Below are 24936 nucleotides of genomic sequence, written 5' to 3'. Positions count from 1 at the left end.
CTGTATAAGCCTATGGTGGAATTATAATAAAACCTACTGTAGGAGAAACAAAACCAAAATGAATTCAACGATAATAATCCCAAATTGGTCAGAAACATCTGGATAGCACAGTGTTTAAAAAAAAAATCACAGTAGAAAGTAATGTTTTTAATACCTACATTTCGCAGAAAGCATTTGGCCACTATACTTTGGAAGGCCAGTGAAGTTCTACAATAAAACTTTTTCCTCCCCATTATTAAATATATTTTCCAACCCGTATCATTCTCTCAAAGTGCATAGGAAAATTACGTCAATGTAAATTCAATAAAATGTGAGAAAGTGGTTTTCGACAGCATCTAAGCAAAAGAAACTTAGGACTTCAAGAAAAAAAGAGGGCTACCGACAAAGTATGAGTGGACGCTAAAGAAGTCAGAAGAATGTTTGAGAAGCCCGCATGATCTGTCCAGAAATGCCTGTGGTTTTATGAACCAAGATCTCCCAACATATTGGCCACAAAGATCAGAGCAGCGGTTAGTCCGGGAACTTCACGTAGTCACTAGTTCGCTGACTCAGCGGACCTGGAAACGTAGCATAACAAAGCCCACTGTTAGACAATGCAAATAAGCTACGCAGAGTTTGCGGAGGGTAAATTTTGACAAGAACCCTTAACGTTACTATTCACGAACCATCCACATTCTTGATGCCAGAACCTTCAGGGGAAAGATGATGTCTTTCTAGTAGCTTATTCTTGTCGCCTATCCCACTTCTGACACCATTTGTGGCGGTTGCGCCGACAGTGACTCCAAGTTGTCCTCGGCCGATGTCAGTGAGCGGTCTAGTCTAAGGCCAGTCGAAAGAGCAGGCTGGTTTTGGGGCAGTCTACCACCAGGTATACGTGTACAGGGCACTAACTGTCACAAACACACTCACACACACTCGAGAGAAAGGGGAGCTCGTAATAAAAGGGATCAGGGACTCAAGAACTGGAGGTTTTGCTGTGTGTTTATGAGGCGCTGACCTAACAAGGTGCATCCTAATTAGGTGATGTGACCTGTACCCAGGTATTATGATTCTTCTCTGGATGAACTAACTTCACGACCAGTCGCAATCAGTTTTCCTACTGTAATTTACAGTTGTCCAATCCAATTTCCACTCCCTGGAATCTAACCCCAGGCTTCTCCCAACAGAGACCAACCAAGCTTTCTCACAAATCTGTGAGTGGGAACTTCCTAGCATCAATGGCACCACAGAGCGCCCACAGAACAGCGCTTGTCCTAGTGCACAAGTGGGGTATCAGAATGTAAGAGCAAGCACAAGGGAAGAGTGCGACCGCAAGTGCGATGCACGCTAATATACCCGTGCCAGGTACCAACTGACCACACAATTGCTGTACAATGCGCAAGGCCTGTGGAGTTTCTGGCACACTATTGACTGTTCCGTTACAAAAGCATTCAGAGGAAAGCCGATAGGGTGTTTTCATCATTGGCAGGTCGTGTGTATGAACAATTAAACAAGCCCAATGCCTGTGTAAACAATGAACACCAATACTTTCACTAGCATTTGATTGGCAATTTAAGATATTATCTAATATAATTGATTTTATATTGAGTTTTGAAAAATTAAAGATCTTTTCGTAATAGCATCTGGTCTGCCATCAGCCTGAGGTTTTGCAGATGCATTATAATCTTAAATGTCATTGTATCTACCAATTTCCAAGTCATTTCAAAGTTTTTTGTGACATCATGAGTACGTGATTTGGAGAATTCTATGTAACTTCAGACTATCATCATGGAAACCATTACATACATCACTGAAAACAGTTTATATCCTTCACCAATTTCAAATAACAAGGTACTTCTGGTTTTGACTGAAAGCAAGGGTCATGTGACTTTATGTAGAGGAGATAAATTGCAGACCCACATTTTCTATCACTTTTCACAAAAAAGCAAGTTGGGGGAACTCATCGTTGATTTTATATGGACAACTAAAGAAGGGTCCAATTTTACCCACATGTAATTTGACACCTGATGACGTCATCACGAGACAATTTTCTAGGCTTAGAAGCTGTCATAATTGGCCTTCAGCCAGGGTTATCAGTTTGCAAAGCCCAGCTAGTCTCAAACTTGTTTCAGACCGGCTCAATGCATATTTCTTCTTTTTTATTTAAATAAGTACCCCACAATGATAAAGAAGGCATGGTCTCAAATGGGTTAATTACCATATAGAAAAGCAGAACTAAAACAAATTCCATGACACTGAGGAATTGCTGTCTCATTGTGATTGTTTAGTAAAGCATATAATTCACCTTGCTGTAAAAGTGCTAAACTTTAGTCTGTTGATATATACATGAAGCACCCTTAAGAGATATTGCATTTTTTTACTTTCAAAATAGGACGATGAATGGAATGTGGTCTCCAGAAAGCAGAGCTAGAATCCCAGTTGAGTTCTCCAAAGTCTTTGATATTCCAGATAATGATAAAACTGCTGTTTTAGGTGAGTAATTTAAATGGATAGACGGAGCTATAGAGTGAATTAAAAATGACCTTTTGTGAGCCTCAAAGTGTTCAGTTTTCACTTTGATCATAGCTGGTGATTTTGTGAACTACCTTGCTGACCAGTCTTGGAATAAAGTTAAAAGTTTGCTGAAAGGACTTCAAGGCCAAGACAAATACCAGCCAAAAAAGTTTGAAACTGGTCTTCAGACCTTTAAAACTACATTTTAGATCAGGTGTCGATTATATAGACCAAGTGCACCTTTCAACCAGTGGTTATTTCTTTCTTATGCATCATGATTCACTGTGTGACAGAGAGCCAGTAGTTATAGTACAGAAAACTCTGAACTCAAAACCTTTGGGAATGGGTACAAATTTTTAAAGTACCTTGATTCATTTTTCAAGAATCATGTCTCGTCTACAAATACATATATTTTATTTCCGCCATAAGCCACTCTTCCTGGCTGTACAAATGAACTGATTGATCTTGGTACTGATTCTTGTGGTGCATTTTTTTCTGGTCAAAATATCATTCTAGCAATATTGTATACTGTCTTTACCTGACGGTATCTGCTGTTTCAATAAACACAATATTATGATGAGGCACGAACTGTATGTTTATTAATAGAACACCAACTGTTCGATATGGGTAAAAGATGACACTGAATCACCCACAGTTTGCATATATTGGGATGCTGATTGCTGATTGGTCCATGGGACTTGCGTTCTGTTGTATGTTGTATAGACAAAGAGCAATTGTGCATAGCCAGGGGAGGGGGCTCAAACTGTATAAAAGGTGCTGTAGGGTTACGTTTTAGGCAGATCATGTTCAATTCTTTTGTGATTAGACCAATTGCATGTGTTCTTGATTTGAATAGCATGGCTATTGATGAAGATTGATTAACCCCTTTGTAACGGATGACTGCTAGTGCAGCAGCTTTGTGTGAGGATTAGTGCATACCACACATATATTCTGTTCACCATGCAGCTGCTGGTTCAATGGGGCCTGCTGCTGGACAGAGCTTTGCATACTGGGCATACCACAGCCCAGAAGGAGCGGTCAAAAGAATCCCGCTGTGAAGGGTTAAAGGCATGACCACTGTTCCTGATTTTGCCTTATTTTAGTATGATGGAGTGCATTTATCCCTAAGGGGTAACAGTATCTTTACTTCCATTTTGAGGCAGTTTATTTTGTCCTATATTGCCCCCTGATTTTGCGGTTTATTCTTACCTGGCCTGGCTGTCTGCCTCCTAGCCTGGTGGGTACACGTTGCGCGGATGGCATTTTTTTTGGATACAGACAGCCAGGGACTGAACTTCTCATATTTATGGGGCAAATAATCCAGTTATATCTCTTGGTCTCCTGTGTTCACGTACCCCTGCCCAGCTTACATACGCAAAGTTCCCATGTGCCTATTACAATTCGCTGAAAAGACTTGATTATGCATTCTGCCCCTTGACCCTCCACAATGCACTGCAATCTTGCCGCCATGTTTGTCTCTCTTTCCTCCGCACCTATCATTAATGGACGTGTCTGTACAGCATTTTCAGAGTTCTGTGTTCTGTAACCTTTTGCGTTTGTGAATTGACTTGATTGCTGTTTTCTTTTGTAAGAGCGTTTTCTTTTGGTAAGAGTGCTTATTTTCGTATTTTGCATTTTTTGGTTGTTCTTTTCTGTCCCTTTTTTCTGTGCATTTTCTTTAGGTTTGGATGCGACATACCATTGTAGTGTGTCATGTATAGCCGTTGAATGGGGCTTACAGGCAGCCGTTTGTTCTCAGTATGGTGCGTGCATTCGAATAATAACGGCCAAACGCTGTATGGGTGGAGTGGGGCATGGCAGGCTGCCCCACTCCTTTGTTGTGCGGTTTTACGCTATCCGAGATTAACGGCCGTGACAGGGAGACGCCCAGTGGAGTGAATAGGCCGGGGTTGAGTATGCTATGCCACAACACTACTCCGGACCTTTATCTACATAATCAGGTTGAGCGAGCTACGCTGCAACGCTATCATTGATCACTGATGACCACTACTGGAACTGATCGGGTTGAGTGTGCTATGCCACAACACTACCCTTGGTCACTGATGATTGATCCATACACCTACCGACTGTGCTGAGCGTACTGTGCCGCAATACTACCCTTGGTCATCGGTGCCCACTCCACATGTCTACAGATAGGGTTAAGTAGGCCATGCTATGCCACAACACTGGATTGATCAGGTTGAGTGTGTAACGACCGCAACACTGCATTTAATCCCTGACGGCCACTCTGTATACCTACTGATCGGGTTGAGCGTGCTGTACTGCAACACTACCCTTGATCACGGTTGACCAGAGCGTAGCGAGCTGTTCCTCTTTCTTTATGCTGCAGATGTTGCTACCCACCACATCCCCGAGTGACCCTGCCTACCGATGGCCAAGCAGGGCTCGCGGGGTGACGTCCTGCCGCTTGCCAGGTCCCTTATTGGCTTCTGCTTGCTGTGCTTCCCCACTCGGAAATCAGGGCAGTCTACCCCCTCCAAGCGGACAATAGGCTCCACAGCGGGTTTGCTGCACTCCACTCCTTCCGCCACGGGTGAGTCTATAGCACGGTGCACAACCTCGCGTTACACGGACAGGACTGGTCCCTGTTCAGCTAAGGTTAGCTACGCCACACTTCAGGCACTGGGCTAGAGCTCAGATCCCTGTCACCACCATCACATTCAACGTTAGTGCAGAGTGGCGCTGCACTCAAGGCGATTAAGCGTACTCTCCTGCTAACTGGGTCTGGGCCCGTGCTCTGAAGTCCTTTGGCAGTCTCCCTACTACTAGTGCCTACCGTGGAAGATGTCTATTCATCTGTATGGTTCACTAGGCTACACACTGGGATGGCCCCACGCCTCCCGGACCAGCTACAGCGACTGCCACATGCCATGAACTACAGCCATCAGACGAACTCCAAAGCGGTTCACCAAGACATGACTTGGATGTTACAATGCCTTGGACTGACACCCCATTGTCCTCAGGGCGGCCCATTCAGAGGCACCACTGACCACATTTCGGACTACAGAACCCATAGGCCTGCTGCATTGCCGTAGTTTTCGAATGCCATTCATCGCCACAGCTTCTGGCTTCCAGTTAGGGCTATCCAACCAGGGTGCTTAAAAACAAGATACGATCAGCCTACGGTGTGCGTTTTATCCTCTCCACCTTTTTTTTGTTCATTAATGCCTGTGGTAGATGTCAACACCCTACCCTCAGACCCAATGCCCCATCGAGTCCTCCAACGTCTGAAACTTTGTCCCCAAGGACACTCAGGTGCAATAACAATCAACCACAATCTCTGGACAGGCTCCCCTCTATCTCTGAGTGGTGATCCCGTGCATAGAATGATATGGCTGAAGTCCTCTAACTCAAGGATACAAACGGCCACTTCGAACATAGTACAATGTCACAAGGGTCATTATTCATTTCTTAGCGAATGCTTCCGCCTCTTTTTGCATATGGGCCGGCCTTACTTTCGTCCCAAGTGCAGATTTGACTGTGAGAAAAGATGCATTGCTATACGAATGGGGAGCCTCTTTTTCTCTACTCCGTGCCTCAAGGGTGTAGAATACTGCCTCTCAAGGCAAACATATGAGCGTGTTAAAACTCAAGCAGTATTCAGTGCTCTTTGTCACTTCCAACAGCACTTTTTAGGAGTCATCTCAAATCTTGTCCGGGAAAAGTTGAGGGTAAACTACGGAAGAGTGTTGCGGTGGAATGTTGAAGGCTTTTGAAAAACTTTCCCACAATCTCCCCGGAATGAAGCCATCAGTGTTTGTATACACATCCCCCCTCTGTGGATTTGGCCAGGCAGGCCACTCAAGGGCACCTGTGGTTTTGATGACGAAAGAATTGGAGGCAAAGGACTGCACTCCTTACACAGAGCTTTTTGGAACTTCTATAACTCTGTCATTTGGAATAAATATACAGTCGAACATGAGCACGCTTGAGATGAGATCGTGCTTAGGGCCGGCGACCATTTAGACCCGGTTTGAAAAGGGCCCCCCCCCGGTAATCTCGCCTTGTTGCAAAAACCCCTTTCATACCGGCCTGGCTACCGGCCTGGGATGCTGGACTGGTTGTTGATCTCAAACTTCTCCATCCTGGGGTCTATTGTTTGCAAGTACTGGTACATGTAATCTATCCCAGAAGGAACCTGCTTGTCGTTTTTAATCCTTCAGCTCTATACAATGTTTATGTAACGGGGAAAAATGGCACGCTTCAGATGAGAATAAAAAAAACATAAAGAAGAGACTTGAAGAAAATAAAACACTTGGGGAACTCGCAAAACAAAAAAAACTTTCAACAGGATCAAAAGGGAGGAGTCGCAAGAAGTCTAAAAGAATAGGGATACGGAAGCTGAAACTTGATTCCAACAACAAAATCTTTTATTTCTTCTAAAAAATATTCCCCCAAAAAGGAATGCAACTAGAGAACTAAAAAAAACAGGACTAAGTCGAAAATCAGAGAATTGTTGAAACCAAACCTAAAATGTAGGGGGAAATATGACCAAGACCAAAATTAAATTTAGAAATTAGACCAATCCTAGCCCAAAGCAAATCTGCAACAGAATCAAGGTAAGGCTTAACCAATTTAAAACAAGACCAACCCAAACTAAAAGAAAAAAAACCAAGAACCTACAAAACCAACAAAACCGACAAAACCAACACAGCACTTAAGAAAAGTTACAGATCAATCCAACTCAAGCATCAACTACCAAGTCCACCGCAGGTCTAAGCTTTCAGGGCAGAACTTGACTGGTATTTAACAGGTGTGTTACTTCACCGACTGCCAACCTGCTTACTGAGACTTGGGCTCAAAGCATGCCCACAGTGCCTGTCCAGTTGCATGAGTCATCAAGTAAACAATTATGAGGGGCACAATGCAACTTAGGATGGGTAAACTAGGGGGTGCTACTCCTATGTGTGCGTGGACATTTGCATTTAGTACCAAGGAAATAAACTAAGTTAAATCTGCCCCTGCTACATTTACACTAATCCGCTTAGACCCCTATTCATCTGTGGAAGCATGTTGGGGGAAGCCTTTCATCAGGGACTTTGAAATGTCGATGTGCAGACAGGCCTGATACTGGCCTGGAGTAGCCTGAATACCGGACAGGCATTATACAGGGTGGGCTACCGGGGGGCCCTTTTCAAACCGGGTCTAAGTGGTCGCCGGCCCTCGAGACGAGCATATTTCTTCAGTCCCGTTCAAAATTTACACATTCCTATGAGAGAAAACTTACTTAATACGAGCTGTACTAACACGAGAACACGGACAAGAAGAGCACTTTTGCTGAACCAGCAGTGTCAAAAGCCATTGTCTGTGGCATTTTTAATACGAGTTCAATTGAGTGTCTTCAAACGCTTAATCCCAGTAATCCCTGCAAATAATTCCTGACGGTGTGCGTCACTAGTTCTCCAAAAATGTCAATCCACTCGGCAATTTGCTCTGCGGTTTTACCACCGATGACTTGGTGACTCTGTTTCTTGTGCCGCTAGAGGGGGTTTTATTCTAGAGGACAATAGGTGTTGCGATATCGTGGCATCAAAGGAGTTTCGATCACAGCGGGTCTGGCACGAAAGAGGTGTTTTTGGTTTTTTAAGCCAAACAATGGGTGAACCTGACTTGAATATCACAAATGGACGGAAGTTTTGATGCCGAGGAAAACAAATGCACAAACGATCCTGCCACATTCATTGTAGCTTTTTCAGAGGGAATATAAGCAGGTGCAGTTTTCACAAATGGACTCATACGTCTATCGTACATACCTCGAGATAACCATCATAGTTACCTTCAAGAACTTCCGTTGTTATAATCTGCCTTCAAGAAAATCAGCTATGGCTTCCATGAAGATCGAGTGCAAGGGGCTGTCTTTAGAGACTAAGATTTGAAGTCATCAAGGCTGTTGAAACTGGCTGCAAAAAGGCAAACATCGGACGCTAGTATGGGTTAGTGTCAAGTACGCTTTCGACCATCCTCAAGAACAAGGTAAACATCTTACACAAGTTTGCAACTTCCAAATTTCAGCCCTCATGAAAGAGATGCAGCACTGCTGCCCACGAAGACGTGGAAGAGGTTGTCCTCAGCTGGTTTCGGGGAGCCTGTGCAAAAAACCTACCCGTCAACGGCCCCCTTCTCCGAGAAAAGGCAGAGCATCAGGTGAAGATGATGGATTGCGACTACTTCTCCGCCAACACAGGATGGATCGGTTGATTTAAAGAGCCATATAAAGTCACCTTCAAGCAGATCTGTGGCGTAAGCAAGAGGGTGGACCAAGTCACAGTGTCAGACTGGCTTCATGACACTCTCCAAGGCATCATCCGTAACTTCGAGCCACGCAACATTTTTAGCACAGATGAGACAGGGCTATTCTACCAGTTAACACCAGACAAGACGATGGCATTTAAAGGAGAGCAGTGCAGTGGTGCCAAGCAAAGCAAGGAGCGAATCACCGTTCTACTGTGTGCCAACATGGACGGCACAACAAAGCTGAAGCCCCTTGTCATCGGAAAATTCCTCAAGCCCTGATGTTTCAACAGCATCACATATCTTCCGGTAATGTACCATGCAAACCGCAAGGCCTGGATGGTGAGTGACCTCTTCATGGAATGGGTCCATCGCCTGGACAAGAAATTCACCCAACAACAGCGAAAGGTCCTACCTTTCGTGGACAATTATGCAGCTCACCCCCCTGTTCCCAACCAGCGCTCAATCACCATCCAGTTTCTGCCCCCCAACACTACGTCTCAGTTCCAGCCCATGGATCTGGGGGTGATCACCAACGAACACTGGTCCAGCTACTTCAGGAAAGCTATGACACAGGGGTGTCTCCTGCAGAGGTGAATGTCAAGGATGCCATTGACATGGTCAACCTGGCTTAGCGAAAAGTCAAGGAAGACTACATTGCCAACTGCTTCAACAAGACAGGATTTCAAGACCAACGGCAGCCTCAAGACCAAGACCCAGCGTAAGTCCAGCCTCAAGATCAAGCCCAGCCCCAAGAACAGGCCCGGCCAGTTATGTTTCTTCAGTATGCAGAGGCCGATGCTGCTCTGCAAGCACGGACGAGCCGAGCGAAGAAGAAATCATCAGGGACCTGAAACAAGAGAAAGAGGGGCACCAAGAGGACATTATAAATGAAAGTTACTGTTATGTGAATTAAAAGAATGGTTTTACAAAATATATCCCCTCCCGCCATTTTCCCACAATGCATCCTGGATGAGATTTGAGATGACTCCGTAGTAGTTTGTTTCACTCATGTCCAGAGCGACGCCTGAATGACAGTGGCGTACCTCAATCGTCAGGGTGGCACTTGCCCTCCTCAACTCCTACACACTTGCGTGGCAGCTCTTCTTGTGGATGATTGATCAGGGGATAAACCTTCAAGCTGTCCACATCAAGGAAACCAGCAACAGCACAGCAAACGCACTCTCTCAGGCGCTGTCTGACCGACAGAGTGGACTCTTTATCCAAAGGATGTCAGCCAGATTTTCGTGGAGATCAAGCTTCCTCAATTCGACCTTTTCGATCTCGCCAACAATGTTGCAGGCGCGGGCGCCAGATGCCCTACAGATTGACTAGTCGAGCCCTCTGGCATTCACCTTCCCTCCCATCTCCCTCTTCCCATGGGTCCTGCCCAAGATAGAACAGAGCTACATCGGATCCTCCTCATCACCCCTTTTTGGGCTCACCAGCTGTGGTTTCAGAGACTGACAAGACTCCCGGTAGACAGCTGCTGGTCCTTCCAGTCAGAGAAGACATCCTCCGTCAGCCCAAGTCATAGATCCTCCACCCACCGCCGGAGAGTCGTCACATGATGTGCTGGATGTTGTCCATTGTTTTTTCAGGGCTTTGGGTTCTTCTGCAGATGCTGTGTCTATTTCGGCCCTGGGTCAACGGCTGTCCTCTCACGAGATTTACATCGGCTGACTACATTTTACTAGCGGGTGCAACGATCACAATGTTTCTCCAGCTGGAGCTCCTGTGAGTTCCGTCAAATACTTCATGTATCTGTTCCACTCAGGCCTCCAGGTTACCACCATCCACAACTACTGGTTGGCCTTGCCGGCTGTCCACTTCGTTTTCAGTAATGGCTTGACTCTCAAAAATGTTGCTATCCAACATTTCCTTCAAGGGATGTTTGTTGAGCATCCTCATGTCAAATGCTTTGTCTTATCCTGGGACCTTGGAAGTTTTCCGTGAGTTCTTGCTAGTCTCCCCCCTCTTCGAACCACTGGCTGATGTGTCTGACTTGCATCTCAACATCAAGTTGCTGCTGCTCCTCACAGTTGTTACATCAAGACAAGGTAGCGAGCTACATGCCCTGTCGATTGCCGATTGTCACATCCGCTGGGAGCCACCCAGGGTTCATCTTATCCCTACCATAGGGTTCCTGATGAAAAACAAGGTGCCTACCTTCTGGCCTCCCGACATATTCGTCCCTGATATAGTGTCACTTTCGGGAGACGACTCTGACTTGAGATGGTGTCCGGTTCAAACTCTCAAGTGCTATCTTGTCAAGCATCGCTGAGAATCTAATTCCCAGTTCTTCGTCACCACAACGAAACCCTTTTCACCCTCTGTCAAAGGATACTATTGCCCAATGGATTGTCTCAGCCATTATCTTCGGTAAGGGACGGCGACCATTTAGACCCGGTTTGAAAAGGGCCCCCCGGTAGCCTACCCGGTATAATGCCTGCCCAGTATTTAGCCTACTCCAGGCCGGTATAAGGCCTGTCTGCACATTGGCATTTTAAAGTCCCTGATGAAAGGCTTCCCCCAACATGCTTGCACAGATGAATAGGGGTCTAAGCAGATTAGTGTAAACATTGTATAGAGCTGAAGGATTAAAAACCACAAGCAGGTTCCTTCTGGGATAGATTCCATGTACCAGTACTTGCAAACAATAGACCCCAGGATGAAGAAGTTCGAGATCAACTACCAGTCCAGCATCCCAGGCCGGTAGCCAGGCCGGTATGAAAGGGGTTTTTGCAACCGGGCGAGCTTACCGGGGGGCCCTTTTCAAACCGGGTCTAAATGGTCGCCGGCCCTAACCGAGACTGGCCAGCACAACTTGATAAGACAACCTCTACTCTTGTCAGGGCCCATGACATTTGGACCGCTATTGCGTCCTGGTCATACTTCAAAGGAGTTCCTCTAGCTGAAATCCGCCAAGGGCTTGCTGGAAATCTCCCTCCACCTTTACCGAGTGTTACCTGAAAGATGTTTTGCAAAGCGCAACAGCCCAATAGCAGAGTGACCCTGCGTTCGGCAGTCCGGGCGGTTGATACTTCAACTTAGGAGCTTCTCCTACGAGTGCTCACTCTTGCAACACTCACCTTATGTTCCTTTTTGTAACTACACTCCCGTTGCCGACCCACCTCCAGGGTTCGGTGCCACTCTGCATATGTAGGCTGGGTAGGGGTGTGTGAATGCAGGAGACTCTTCCCCCACATGGAGTGGGTTGGGTCTCCTCGTCATACTTATCCCTGCCCAACCGCTCCCGTCCATCCTTCCCCACTTTGGCACCGGTTGTTTCCACCACTTTGAAAAGGAAGAACATGGCAATGGGACCTGTGTGCATTTTGGAAGGTCAAGGGGCAGTATATATAATCAAATTTTTTCAGTGAATTGTAAAAGGCACTTGAGAAATTTGCACATGTAGGCTGGGCAGGGGTAAGTATCACTAGGAGACCCGACCCACTGTCTTATGTACATACAGTACTTGCCATAGTGCTCTTAAGTGTCAAGATGCTATGTTTTCCTGACTGAATGCATCATCACTTGGAAGATTATATTTTGTTATTCAAGTTCAATTTTATTGGTTGTCAATTATTGCCATGTATTTCATCATTTAATGTATACATGCATATCATTTTTTGTCAAGTACTGTATATCATGTATGCCATTGTTGCCTTGGGCACATGGTTGCCCATTACTCGACAGGCTTGGTGTTGCCTAATTTATTGGTCGGGCTTAGTGTTGCAAAAAGGGCATGTTGTTGCCCTCACTGTGTTGCAGTTATATGTTTCATCTGGGCTCGTAGATTCTTTCTTTGGGTTCTACGTTCGCATTACTGCACAAAAGAAGCGTAAATACAAGAAATTCTGCTCTACAACTGGGCAAAGATATTTCTTCCTGGGATTCGATGATGGCGGTCCACTCTCTCGGAGATGCTGTCTGCCTTAGCCAGCTATCTTGAGTCAATCTTCACCCCCCCCCGGCAAGTGCCCCAGTTCCGGATGCCCTGTGTGAGGATCTCCTTCCGGATTCTCACCTGGATTCATAGCTGGCTCCACTTCCGGCTCCAGATCCACTTTTATCTCGGGCTTCACATCCGGCTCCGTCAGGCTGCCTAATACATGATGGCGCCCGTTTACACATGTATTTTTTAAATTGAATTTGCTCTTACTAAATTCATTCAAAAATATTAACAATTCTTCAACTTAACGGGTTCTTAGTGGAAAGGCTTGTGGTAGCACTATGCGAAGGGATATAAATATATTTCTTATGAGTATGTGTGGTTCTGGAAAGAACCAGGAGCATACATGACGTTTGCGACCAACTGTGTGCTCACTGTGTCACAGTGACAAGCCTGAAATTCCATTTAACCCGGTTCTATTTACCACTCATATTTAGTTCCACCCCTATGCCACTGCATTGGTCTGTCCAGTTTTTGGACATTTTAAAGTACTTAGCTATGGAGCGGTCTGCAATCTGCGGTCGCTCCTATCTTGCAATTTTTGTATTTTGCTGTGCATACTGAATGATCTTAATTCCCCGTGCACGTAATGATATGGCCGTAGTCCTCCAACTTCAGGATACAAATAGCCACCTCGAACATAGTACAATGTATCAGTGCTCACTTTCTTTCCTTATTATGAATACTTCAGCATCTATTCATTTACATGTGGGCTCTTCCACTCCATACCTTTGGCATCCGGAACACCGCCTCTCAAGACGAATAAAGCAATGAGTTAGAGCCGCAAGTGGTGTTTAACGCTCTTCACCACTTTCAACAGCACCCAGTAGGTCGTTCCTTTCAAGTCCAGAGTGACAACTCCACAGTAGCAATGTACATCAACCGCCTTGGCGGCACTCGCTCCCCTCAACGCTGCACCCTTGTGTGGCATCCCTTCATGTGGACGAACAAACAAGAGATCACCCTCCAAGCTGTCCACATAGCAGGAACTAACAACAGCATAGCAGTCCCACTCTCTCGGGGTGCCGTCTGACCAACAGGGTGAATTCTTCACCCAAACGTGGTCAGCTATGTCTTTGTTGAGATCAACACCAGCAAACCTATCTTCAGAAGTTCTGCTCCAGATTCCCTCACCCATGGACATGGGCGACAGGCGCCCTACAGTTCGACTGGTTTGGTCTTCCGGCGTATGCCTTTCCTTCAATATCCCATGCGTCCTGTCCAAGATAGAACGGGTGCCCTGTCGGGTCCTCCTCATTGCCCCATTCTGGCCTCGCCAACCATGGTTTCTGAGACTAACAAAACTTTTGGCACAATGGCCACTGGTCCTTCTACCCAGGGAGGACATTCTTCATCAACCCAAGTTGTGGGTCCTCCATCTAGCACCGGGGGGATCTTCACTTCTCGTGTTGGACATTGTCCAACGATCCTTCAGTGCATTGGGCCTTTCTGTTGATGCTGCATCTATGACGTGACTGCCGGTCGACCTTGGCAGCTGTTTATTCGGGGTTCAGCGATGGATCAAGGGTTTCTGGTAAAGCTGCCATTCACCATCTCTTTCGGGGAATGTTTGTTGAGCGTCCTCACATCAAACGTCTCATTCTGTCTTGGGACCTTGGGAGCATCTTGCACGTTCTCGTCAGTTTCTGATTCATCTGATCTCCATCGCAGCATCAAACTGGCATTCCTCCTGGCAGTCGTTACCTCCAGACGCAGCAGCAAACTATATGCTCTGTCAACTGTTGAAGGTCACATCCGCTGGGAACCGCACAGGGTTTGCCTTATCCCAGCCACCGATTTCCTCACAAAGAACCAGATGCCTGCCTTCCAGCCTCCGGACATAGTTGTCCCCGATACAGAGAACTGACAAGAAATGGTGTCCAGTTCGTACTCTCCAGTTTTACCTCACCAGGACCAAGCCTCGCCTGGAGCCTGGTTCCAGATTTTTCATCACAACCACAAAGCCCTTTTATTCAGCGGCAAAGGACACTATTGCCTGATGGACAGTGTCGGCCATCATCTTTGCGAACCAGGACTGGCCTACTCGGCAAGACGAGATGATTCGTTCTCACGTCAGAGCCCACGATCTTCGGGTCGCCTCCGTGTCCTAGTCATACTTCAGAGTTGTCTCCCCGGCGGATATATGCCAGGCGGCTTGCTGGAGATCCCCCTCCACCTTCACCGAGTGCTATCTGAAGGATGTCCTACGGAGCAAGATAGTTCATGGCGCAGCAACCTTGCGCTCGGCGGTTGGGACAGCATCTTGCACCATCCCACTCCGAACAATGAATTCTTCATTGTAGATACCTCTTTCTCTGATGAGTGTTCGCTTGGGTGACGCCCGCCTATGTTCTCTATAGTAACTACTCTCCCATCGCCGACCCTTCTCCAGGGTACAGTGCCACTTTGCATATGTAGGCTGGACAAGGTAAAGTATAACTATGAAAACCCGATCCACACTAATGTAGGGGAGGAGTTTCTCTTCTCGCTCCACCTTTCTGTGGTAACGTTATCAATTGTAACATATCAAGAACAGACTGTAGCCCTTGTACATATATATGTTCATAATATCTTTCTATGTGTATGCTATTTGTCATTTTTGCATGCTATTTTTCTCTTTCTTTAGTTGTACAAGCTCCCAGGCTGCTGATGTTGATTTTATGTAGCCATATCAACTAGTGATATTATATAGGGTCAACTGGGCAACCCAGGACAGTTGAGGGCTAAACACATTTAGAGGTCCTCAACCCTCCCCCTCCCCAAGACCAACAGGAGTTGGTCAACAGTAAGATCGATGCTCAGTAAGATCGTAAGTTCCTAAGCTGATACTCATGATTACTGTGCTAACTGTTCCAGCCTCTTTCTGATCAGAACCAGCATAAGCCAAAAACTATGCAACCCTGAGGGTACTGGGCTGCGGTGTGTGCGGTCAGAATGCTCAGCTCCCCTAAAGCTGCTGTTGGGGCAACGAGGTCTATTGAGGTGGTTTGCATTCCAATAGAACCTAGCAAAGAATACCGCACTCCATTGACATGGCTCACAAAAGCTTGCAGAGGAATGGTCCCATGCGAGCTACGCTGACCACCTCACGCTATGAGCCACACTGCCTTCAGACCCACCTTCAGTGGGGTATCCAGGCATAAATCAGACACTACACCTTTCCGGGCCACTCCCCAACTGACACCTGGGGCGGCCCCATTGAAAACAATGCCGGACCATGCAGGCACAACGTAGCCTACAACAGAGATAACAGAATCCATCGGCCTGCTACACCCCCAAGGCTTCTGCATACCATATATCACCCCACTGTCGGGCTGTCAAATGGGGCTCACTGGGAAGAACGACTCTGAGGCAACTACCCCAGGGGTTCTTCAGACTCCCTCCTCAGCTGAACGTGAACCGCAGCCCCACCATTCCACTGCCTCTGTCCACGCGGCAGCATCTGCCAACTTGATGGCTGGATCAACCATGCAGAAGAAATGCAAACACTTTTCTTCCACCGGGTCCAAACTTTAGAAGTCAAAATCCTCAACCCACCAGGACATTACTCCTGTGGCTATCATGATGATGTTCCAGTCCAACTCAGAAACACTATCTTTGATAGCCATCCGCCTTGACCTGAAGCCCACGCCTATGGTGACTGCCCAGGATCCTGATCCACTACCCGATACAGCCAAGATGGTTGCTGCTGAATTGAACTCCTTTTACTTTGTGTCCTAGGTTTTTGATGTGAAATCCCTCTCAAAGCCTTTTCATTGATGTAAAATAGGAAGTTTGAACTTGCTTTTGATGTGGGTAGCAGAAAATGAACCAATAATTTGTTCAGCTAATAACTAGAGTACTACTTGGTTCCTTGAAAAATTTCCAGGCAGTGTTGCACTTGGAATAAGTTGTAGCTAAGTTCTTCGAATATGTAATATTTCTGTGAAATATATTAGTGAATGGAAACCCAGTATCTAGTTGAATTATTCAGTATTGCTTTCCCTGGACTGCTGGTATCCCAACAGCATGGACATAGTGCAGGTTGATCTGTCCTTTCGTTGGATATGTTTCATTACATTGAGAGTTCTCCGTTGTGCACTCACTGTATAAAAAGGAATTGGGGGGGGAATACTTACATGATGCCAGCTTTATAGTCATGACCAAGCAGGAAATTACAAAAACAAAAGATGCATTCCTTGTGTATGCACGTTCGTCAATAGTCAAAACATTTTTGGTGTCTTACCTAAGATTTTGAGCGCTGAGTCCAAGAACGAGCTCTAAAAAAGAGCAGAAAACGAAGTCATATGTACGCCAACAATGGTAGAACAGCCAAGGATGTGAAAAACAACTTGCATCTGGGAAACTGAGCATTATAAGGATGCACAGTAACCACAATTTCATGCACTTATCAGTGGGTATCAACACACAGGTGTAAGCAACAAAATCACAAATTTTAGCTGATGTCAGACTGTGGGATAAAATAATTGTTTTTTCACTTTGTATCAAAGAGAATCAGTAAATAATTGTACAAAGTCTCTAAAACAAATTGCATTCTTTTGGTGTAACTATGGAATCTCCCATCGGTTCGATGGATCAGCAGACATGCAAGTCATTTCCTATTTGTGTGGGTTGGCTGGTTGTAGATTTTTGTATAAAACCCACTCACAAATCACCATTTTGAACTTTGACTTTAAAACATTCCCCAAAAGCCCTCCAGTTGTCTCTGTTACACAGGTTTCAGATTTTTTTTCAGATTTTCTCTGATTCAAGCCTTTGTAAGGCCTGTATCTTTTTATGGGAAACATCATCATGGTATGCCATTATATTCCCTTGGTCTACCTTAAAAGTAGTGCAGCCCCTGACATTGTATACTTTTTCATCAAGCTCTCAAAATTTTCATTCATAAATCTTGAGTTTCCATACCTGTAACATAGTTCCAACAATTTTGGCCGGATTTTCTAATTATTTTGGTTCTTTTAGACTTCCATGATGAACTCTTTTAAAATGCCCCCAAAATAAGAAAATACTTTGCTTAAAAATTTTAGTTACAATTTCAACTTTCAGAATTTCTGAAATGTTTACTCATGGGATTTCTGAGATTTGTTCAAGTACACCATGCTTAGCAACACTCAACTGAATTTTATGCCCAACTTCTGGATGCCAAAGTTTTGATTTTTAGACTTAATTTCATGACACTGAGCTTGTTCTCAAAGCTTTACCAGTGTGTATAATGAAGTTAATACTACCAATATTTAACTGAATGGTTTTGAAGTTTTTCTACAGAGAGATTTGACAACATTGCATGAGGACACTTGATGAAAATGTTGAAATGTGCCAAATAGGGAACCCCAAAATTTATTTTTCCCAGAATGTATACATAACATGTACATGTAGGTCAGTATGTTTGAACTGACTGAAAAATCTATTTTGACTAGGTTTGACTCAGCCATCGTCAGATAACTATGAACTTCCGGCAAACAGGTCCACTACTGAGAAAATACAAGGCTTCCTTTCAACCGCTCAAGAGCACTGGTGAGTTTGATAATTGAAAAGTGATTGCTCTGTGTCCAAAAAGAGGCCATTACTGCTGTGGCACTACATTCACATGCATGTAATACACATTTCTAAGCTTGGAGAGTGCAAGCTTTGCAGAAATTTCACACCTTGTTAAATGAAGAGACATTCAAAGTGCATATGTAATGTTGTGTCAATGTGCCACTGCAGTAATGATACTGGTCCTTGGATTAGTTTAGAATGAACAGGAAAAGATCGGCAACAACTCTGTTTGGCAGATTCATCTACCTGTAAATGAGTTTGGAAATGAGAATTTTAAGACTCATGGTAAAAGTTGTTAACATCTTTTCGAAATCATTAATCTATTAACCACTTTGTGCCGGGGCATTTTTCAACGTTGAGAATGCTGGGCTGGCATGACTTTCATTTTTTTCGTTTTCAAAATCCTTCAATAATTCATCATTCCATTTAACAGTCATTTATAGCCACACGGAGTAATCTTCAGGCACTACTCTAAGTTGACAGGTGACCTTCATTGACGCCCGAATATTTCAGCCAGGCCTGCAGCCTTCTAAACAGAGCCCAGATTGTGCGGTGTTATACAACTGTCTTTTGTTCACGAACCTGGCTCAGTGCAGTGCTGACCTCTTTTCAATAGGGGCCAGATTAGCATGCAGCGGTGCTGTGTGGCTCATCGCTGCGGTGGTGGAGAGCCTTTGTCCCCGGTGGTAATCCGCTTGCTCTAGATACCCCAAACCCTGGTATACGGTTTCAAAATAACGCTGGATTATCACCACTTTTGAGAGTGAAAAATGCCGGTAATGCCCAGCAGCCTGGTCTTTTGTTCGGAGTACGGTCTTTTGTTACAGGGCCCTGTTTCCTTTGTCCGAGTTCAGAGACCCCGGCCACACATATAAACCATACGGCTCTGATTTCGGAGTCCCCGGCTGGCAGTGGTTAAGGTGATTATTATGTTCAGTAAAAGTTGCACTTTTTAACCACAATATGTTAAAATGTTACACAAAAATGTTTTTGGAGGAGAAAATCTTCATAGCTCAGTCTTGTGCTTCAATAAAAAAAATCAAATCATGAGATTAGTTTAAAAATACATTTGAAGTCAGATGATTCATGCCAAATATGATGCCGAATTGATTTTTTAGCTTGTTTTGATGTTTTCCAGACAGCTTGCCATGAAAAGGGTCAAGAAACAACTTTCCATGGTCTGAATTGTCTTTGTAAACTATAGTACAGACTGAGGTTATCATTTGAGAAGGATCACTTAAGCTAAAATCTACCATGTGCAGGTGACAGTCAATTTAGGTGTAAGCAACGTTTTGTGTTTCGCCTCTAACTGAATGGACTACATATTTGTTGGGTTACATGCATATGCTACATGTTGCGTTATGCACATTACATGATGTTTTCAGGTGTGTGCAGGTTGTGTTTTTGGGGGGGTCACATAAAGGGGTAATAATGCATTACACAATTGTCCAGTTCATTTTACGCAGTTGATAAAAATATTTGGGATAAATTAAGTCCTTGGAGTACATATGTCTTTCATTGTTTGTAGTTGCCATGTCCTGGCCAGTGCATGCGACAACATGGGACACAAGTTGTATGCCTCCCGCCCCTTCACTGAACATCTTGTACAGTCTATGGCTTTGTTGCTGAATCATGCACCTGACAACAGACTTCGACCCGTTATTCATATCCTTTTTGCAGTTATAAGTGCATCTACCCATTCACTGGGCCATGCCATGGTGCATGGACACTGTATGGCTATTGTGACGAAATGGCTTTAACAAGTTTAGCTTTCAGTTAAAAGATGGCATCATTCTTATCTTTGTATAGGCACAGAGAATGCGTGACACCACTGTATTGGTACCTGTGTACATTAGCATTCATTTGTGTGTAATTTCCCTTATAAATGTACATGTTTAAGGCAGCGTGGGACTGGCGCAAGTTTATGTTTTGTCTAGTGTGTTTCATGCCGCGTGCGGCGTAGGCAGTTTCACAGAAGTCTCGAGGCAGTCTGGAGGCCTGGTTCAGTGAGTGAACAGTGCTGTGTGTGACCGTTCCTTATGTGTGTGCTACCGCTGAGAGTCTGCTAGCAATTCAGTACTGGTTCCGCAATCTAAGCAGTAGTAAGTAACCGTAATGTATCCACTGTAATTGACTCATAATTGTTCTTAGTATCGGTCAGAAAAGACCATGGGTAGAACAATACTGTGTGGGTAGAGTTCTTGGCAGAGTTGTCGAAGGTTGTCCGAAGGTCACCCTCTAGAAAAGCGGTGAATGATTGGATAGCCAGAGAGTTACCCGTTAGTTTGGGTTAGTTAGTTAGCACTGGTAATCCGCTGATATCCTGGGTGCAGTCACCCGAGTGAGGTTGCGTATTGCGAATTGTGGATACAGGTTAGAGGTTGCGGATTGCAGATTATTGGCGGCACTTTGCAGATTGCGGATTATTTAAGTGTTCTTTTGTAGTCGTATTTTGTTTTATTCTTTTTTAACTCTTGTATAAAATAAGTAACTCCAATTGTGTAAATATAGTGATTATATAAGCTAAAGAAAAATATATTAAATAAGTCCTGTTGATCTTGCCGGTAATATCTTGTTTATGCACATGCTCATGGTTGTGTCAGTCAACCAGGTCACCAAATCAATAACCGATCGGTGGTATATTTCTGCCAAAACAACCCCTAACCCCTGGACCTTAGATTGCTCGTCAAACTCAAGGCAGATAGTTTAGGTTTAGGTCAGGTGACTTTCCCCACAGTTGGAAACAATTCGCCCAGACTGGCGAGACCTATGCTGGCTCGTGGGAATAAAACGCCACACTATACATGTTTTACATTACTGCAGCACTAACTTCTCAATCTCTGTGCAGGGAAAACTTGACACTGTCCTGGGCGCAGACATTTTTAATTCAAGTGTTTGCTGGTTGAACATTTGAAATCAGGTAGAATGAATATCGAATTATGTACTCTATATGCAACGCCTATAGGGTACCACAAAAATCACTAAATGCCAATGTAAAAAGTCACAGCAAAGTTATCTTCAGTGCATATATGCGCATGCATTTGCGTTTTTTATGCAGAGCAAAATGAAATGCTCATTTACTGATTGTTCGTTAGTGTTTGTGCATATTGACTTTGTTGGCATATCATTTCAGAATATAGGGCAGATATGCAAATACTGGGACAAAAGCTGTACAAAATGTTGAGGATTTTCCATAGATTTGTGCACAAACATGGATGCACCCAGCAGGCATCACTTTGTACGAGTCAGTGCTCTAGTTTTTATATATACATGTACAATGTAGCTCCAGACACCTACCATGTGGTTGAGTACATCTTGAGAATGTGAGTGCTGTGCACCAGACGTGAGAAGAAGAGAACATGCACACATTATGCTGTGTGTTAGTTTTGACCAGTGCTGCAAGTAAGCTCCCAGTGTCAGTTTGGTTTGGGGTCAGTTATGACACAAGTCAGGAAATTTTTGACATGCTTTAGTTTAGTTTGTTTTTGGAAGTATACAGGTACAGTATGTACGGTATACATTGAAACATCAAAAGGCTTGCAATATACACATCATAGGACTTTCATGTATGAATGTAGTTAATAAGACTCCTGCCCCCGTTCATGAGCCACTTTGGTTTCAATATTTGAACATGTTTTGTAGCTGTTCCTTGATGTTTATTTGGGAAGTTAAAATTTAAAGGAAAGTTACAGTTGCTTGCCCGACATTTTCTTACCACTTTTCGCTCATCATCTATTTGGACCATGCTTGAACAACACAATTGAAGTATAAGTGAATAAGTAAAAGGAAAAAAAATCAGCCAGTATGACCAAATCAGACTCCCTCTCAACAGAATACCTGATTGAAAAGATTTTATAGCAAATCATGCTGTTTTTAGTATTTTCCACCACCAACTTATGGCATTTGTATCCACTCTAAAACAAATAAGAGTAATATCAAGTCAGCATTCTTTTCCAGGACAGCATAAATTAACTTGTTAATTATCACAAATGTTCGTGCCTACTTCACCAATGGGACAAATTTTCCATAAGTTTTCATTCTAATGGAGATCTGGCAAAATTCCACTGTGGTGAATATGTACTATGACTAGTATGACCCAACAAAAGGCAACTGCACCAAAGTTCGATGTTTCGTTGTTGCTGGACTGCCTAAATGTCAGCCATGCAAGCTTGCAAGATCACTGTTCTTTGAGTTCATGGAGTCGAACAATGAGAAATATCCAATCAAAAGTCAGTTTACATGGCCACATGATGGCATCATTGGCCTAATATGGATAATAAGTGTTTTGCTACTGGACAGGAAAATGGTAGTCTGAATACACACGTACAACTAAATGTAGTGAGAATTTGTCATCTTTATGCACCACTGGAATGTGGTACATTTTAATTTTTTTGGGGGGGGCATGTTTTTCATATATAATGTGTAATGGTGGCCATCATACAGTACACATTGATGTACAGGTGCACGTATGCACTCTACTTGTGTACACATACATGTACAAATTTTCTTGTACATGTGCATGCACATATTCATTAAGCCCATGTATTGATGATAATATAACTCATCTATTTCCATTTCTGTTGCTCTTTTGGCTGTTTTAAAGAGTATTTTGTCCAGTTTCCACGTGAGACAGTTAAACTTCCTTAGCCTGTTTTACGTGTGTTCATGAAGTCACTAGTCCTGCACTGCCCTGCAGATTGCCATGGTGATGTTTTACTGCCAGTGTTACATTACTTGGGTGACTTCATGCTTCAAAGACTTACCTGTGCATGGGATGTTGTTAACAAACGGATCGACATGGGGTAGGTATTGATCTTTCTTTTTATTATTATCACCAAAGTCACGTTTATAGCTTGAGACAACACAATTAAATGTTACTCAAACTAGAAGTGGGAGGTGCCTATGCACCATTCACAAATATCCAAAACAAATTGAAAATGAGCAACAGTGTAAAGTATCCTGCAAAGATGTTGCAGCTGGGTTAATACTGTTAATTCAAAGAAAAATGAGGTTTTGTAAACCTTTCAGGGATTGTTTATTGTCAAGTAACTACTGACCTACATAGAAGACATACAAATGGACAGGTGGAACAATGTCGTTAAATATTTTTGGGCCTGGACTGCTTCAGGCATTTAGTTGAAATAAAATACTAATTTTGTCTGAAGCTAATGTAGTTTACATTTTCATGGGATCCATATGAGTGTAATATCAAACACACAGGGAGGATTCTGAGACCAGAGAATCAAACCAGGAATCACAGGAGATTATAGATGAGATGTTTCTGCGACTCATCACAAGGGACTATCTGGATCTTCTGAGTAAGAATGAGATTGTTTTTCACATACATGTTGGCACAGCACATAAATACCCAACTAGATCCCACAATATGAGTCCTCACACCTGTCATGGAATAAATTATTCTAAGCTCTTTGTTGTGATGTGTTTGTCAATTTTGCTATTTCATGGGTGAAATTGTCTGATCTGTTTATTTCCACCATGCAAGATTTCTGTTTGGGCCAGTGACTCGAAATGAAAGTCTGGTTTCCATATGGTTGTAGTGATGCTGAAGACATGCAAGATGCCAAGATACGGACAGTCATGGAAGAGATATTGCTTGATGTCACACCCCTAAAAAAATGAAACAAAGTGACATCCGAAACTTAAAAAACATCTGCATCAAATGCTTTTTTATGCCCTGCCCGACAAAGTTGAAGATGCATACTGTTTCCGCCTTGTCCTTCCGTGGGTGGGTGTGTGTGTTTGTGGGTGCACTAACCTTACATACCTAGTGTGGACTTGTAAACAAAAGATGTCCACACGATGCAGGAAAGGAAGACGTTCTGTGGACTTACGCATGTCCACAGGACATTTCCCCTTCTCTGAAAAAGACGTTTAGAGGCATTTGGGGGTAGGGGTCATCCGTCTTAAAAGGAATAGTCAAGGAAACCTTGTACAAAAAAAAAAAAAAAACCAGCTGAAAATGGTGTTCCCAGTTCAAGAAAAGCAAGTATTTGCACTGAGTTTTCTTAACTGTATAAAAAAAAAAGGAATGTCCACACTAGGTATGTGTGTGTCCAAAAAACTTGTCAGCACAATAACTTGAATATTACATGCCCTATAGACTACAATTGGTATGTAGGTTGTAATCAGTGGACCTAAAAAGCTTTTTGAATTTGGGTGCAAAATATTAAACTTCATGGTCAAATTGGCTGAAACAATGGGAATTTCATCAGCGTGATTACTTGAGAATTACGGAAATCAAATTCGGTATGTAAGTTGTAATCAGTGGGCCTCAGAAGCCTATTGAATTTGGAGGTAACATATTAAGGTTCAAGGTCAAATCGGCTAAAACATTAGAAATCTTGTCAGTGCGATAACTTTTGAATTATATGTTCTACAGACTTCAAATTTGGTATGTAGGTTGTAACAGTGGTTCTGAGAAGCCTATTGAATTTGGGTGCCAAAGAAGTTGCAAGGTCAAAAGCTCAACTGAATAATGGTATGCTTAGGGGATTTCATGCAGTCTTGGCAGGGCATATGTGTTTGTCAACACACCTGTCTTGTTTAGGTTGTGATACTGCCTCTTGAAGCCAAGCTACTCCACTTTGATGTGTTTTTATGGTCAGCTATTTTGTTGACAGTTGGGGCATCACATGTGAATAACAAGGGCAAAATGGGCTGTATGAGTGATAATTTAA

The 24936-nt window shown here is 43.8% G+C and overlaps 1 protein-coding gene across 3 annotated transcripts in view; it reads left to right on the top strand.

Moving 5' to 3' along the window:
• xpo5 (exportin 5) overlaps positions 1-24936 on the top strand; it is a 357136-nt gene that overhangs the window by 244050 nt on the left and 88150 nt on the right. For all 3 annotated transcript variants that reach the window (XM_022232992.2, XM_022232990.2, XM_022232991.2), the window contains exons 20-24: positions 2372-2472; positions 18118-18214; positions 19767-19903; positions 22896-23040; positions 23459-23556. In XM_022232992.2, the coding sequence (XP_022088684.2) occupies positions 2372-2472; positions 18118-18214; positions 19767-19903; positions 22896-23040; positions 23459-23556 (578 nt within the window). The remainder of the gene's footprint in view (positions 1-2371; positions 2473-18117; positions 18215-19766; positions 19904-22895; positions 23041-23458; positions 23557-24936) is intronic.

Source organism: Acanthaster planci, linkage group LG01 (genome assembly GCF_054643075.1).
Source record: "Acanthaster planci isolate LZ-2023a linkage group LG01, COTS_SCS, whole genome shotgun sequence".
NCBI lineage: Eukaryota > Metazoa > Echinodermata > Asteroidea > Valvatida > Acanthasteridae > Acanthaster > Acanthaster planci.
Note: the sequence above shows the minus strand (reverse complement) of the source record. Positions and strands in the feature narration are given on the sequence as shown.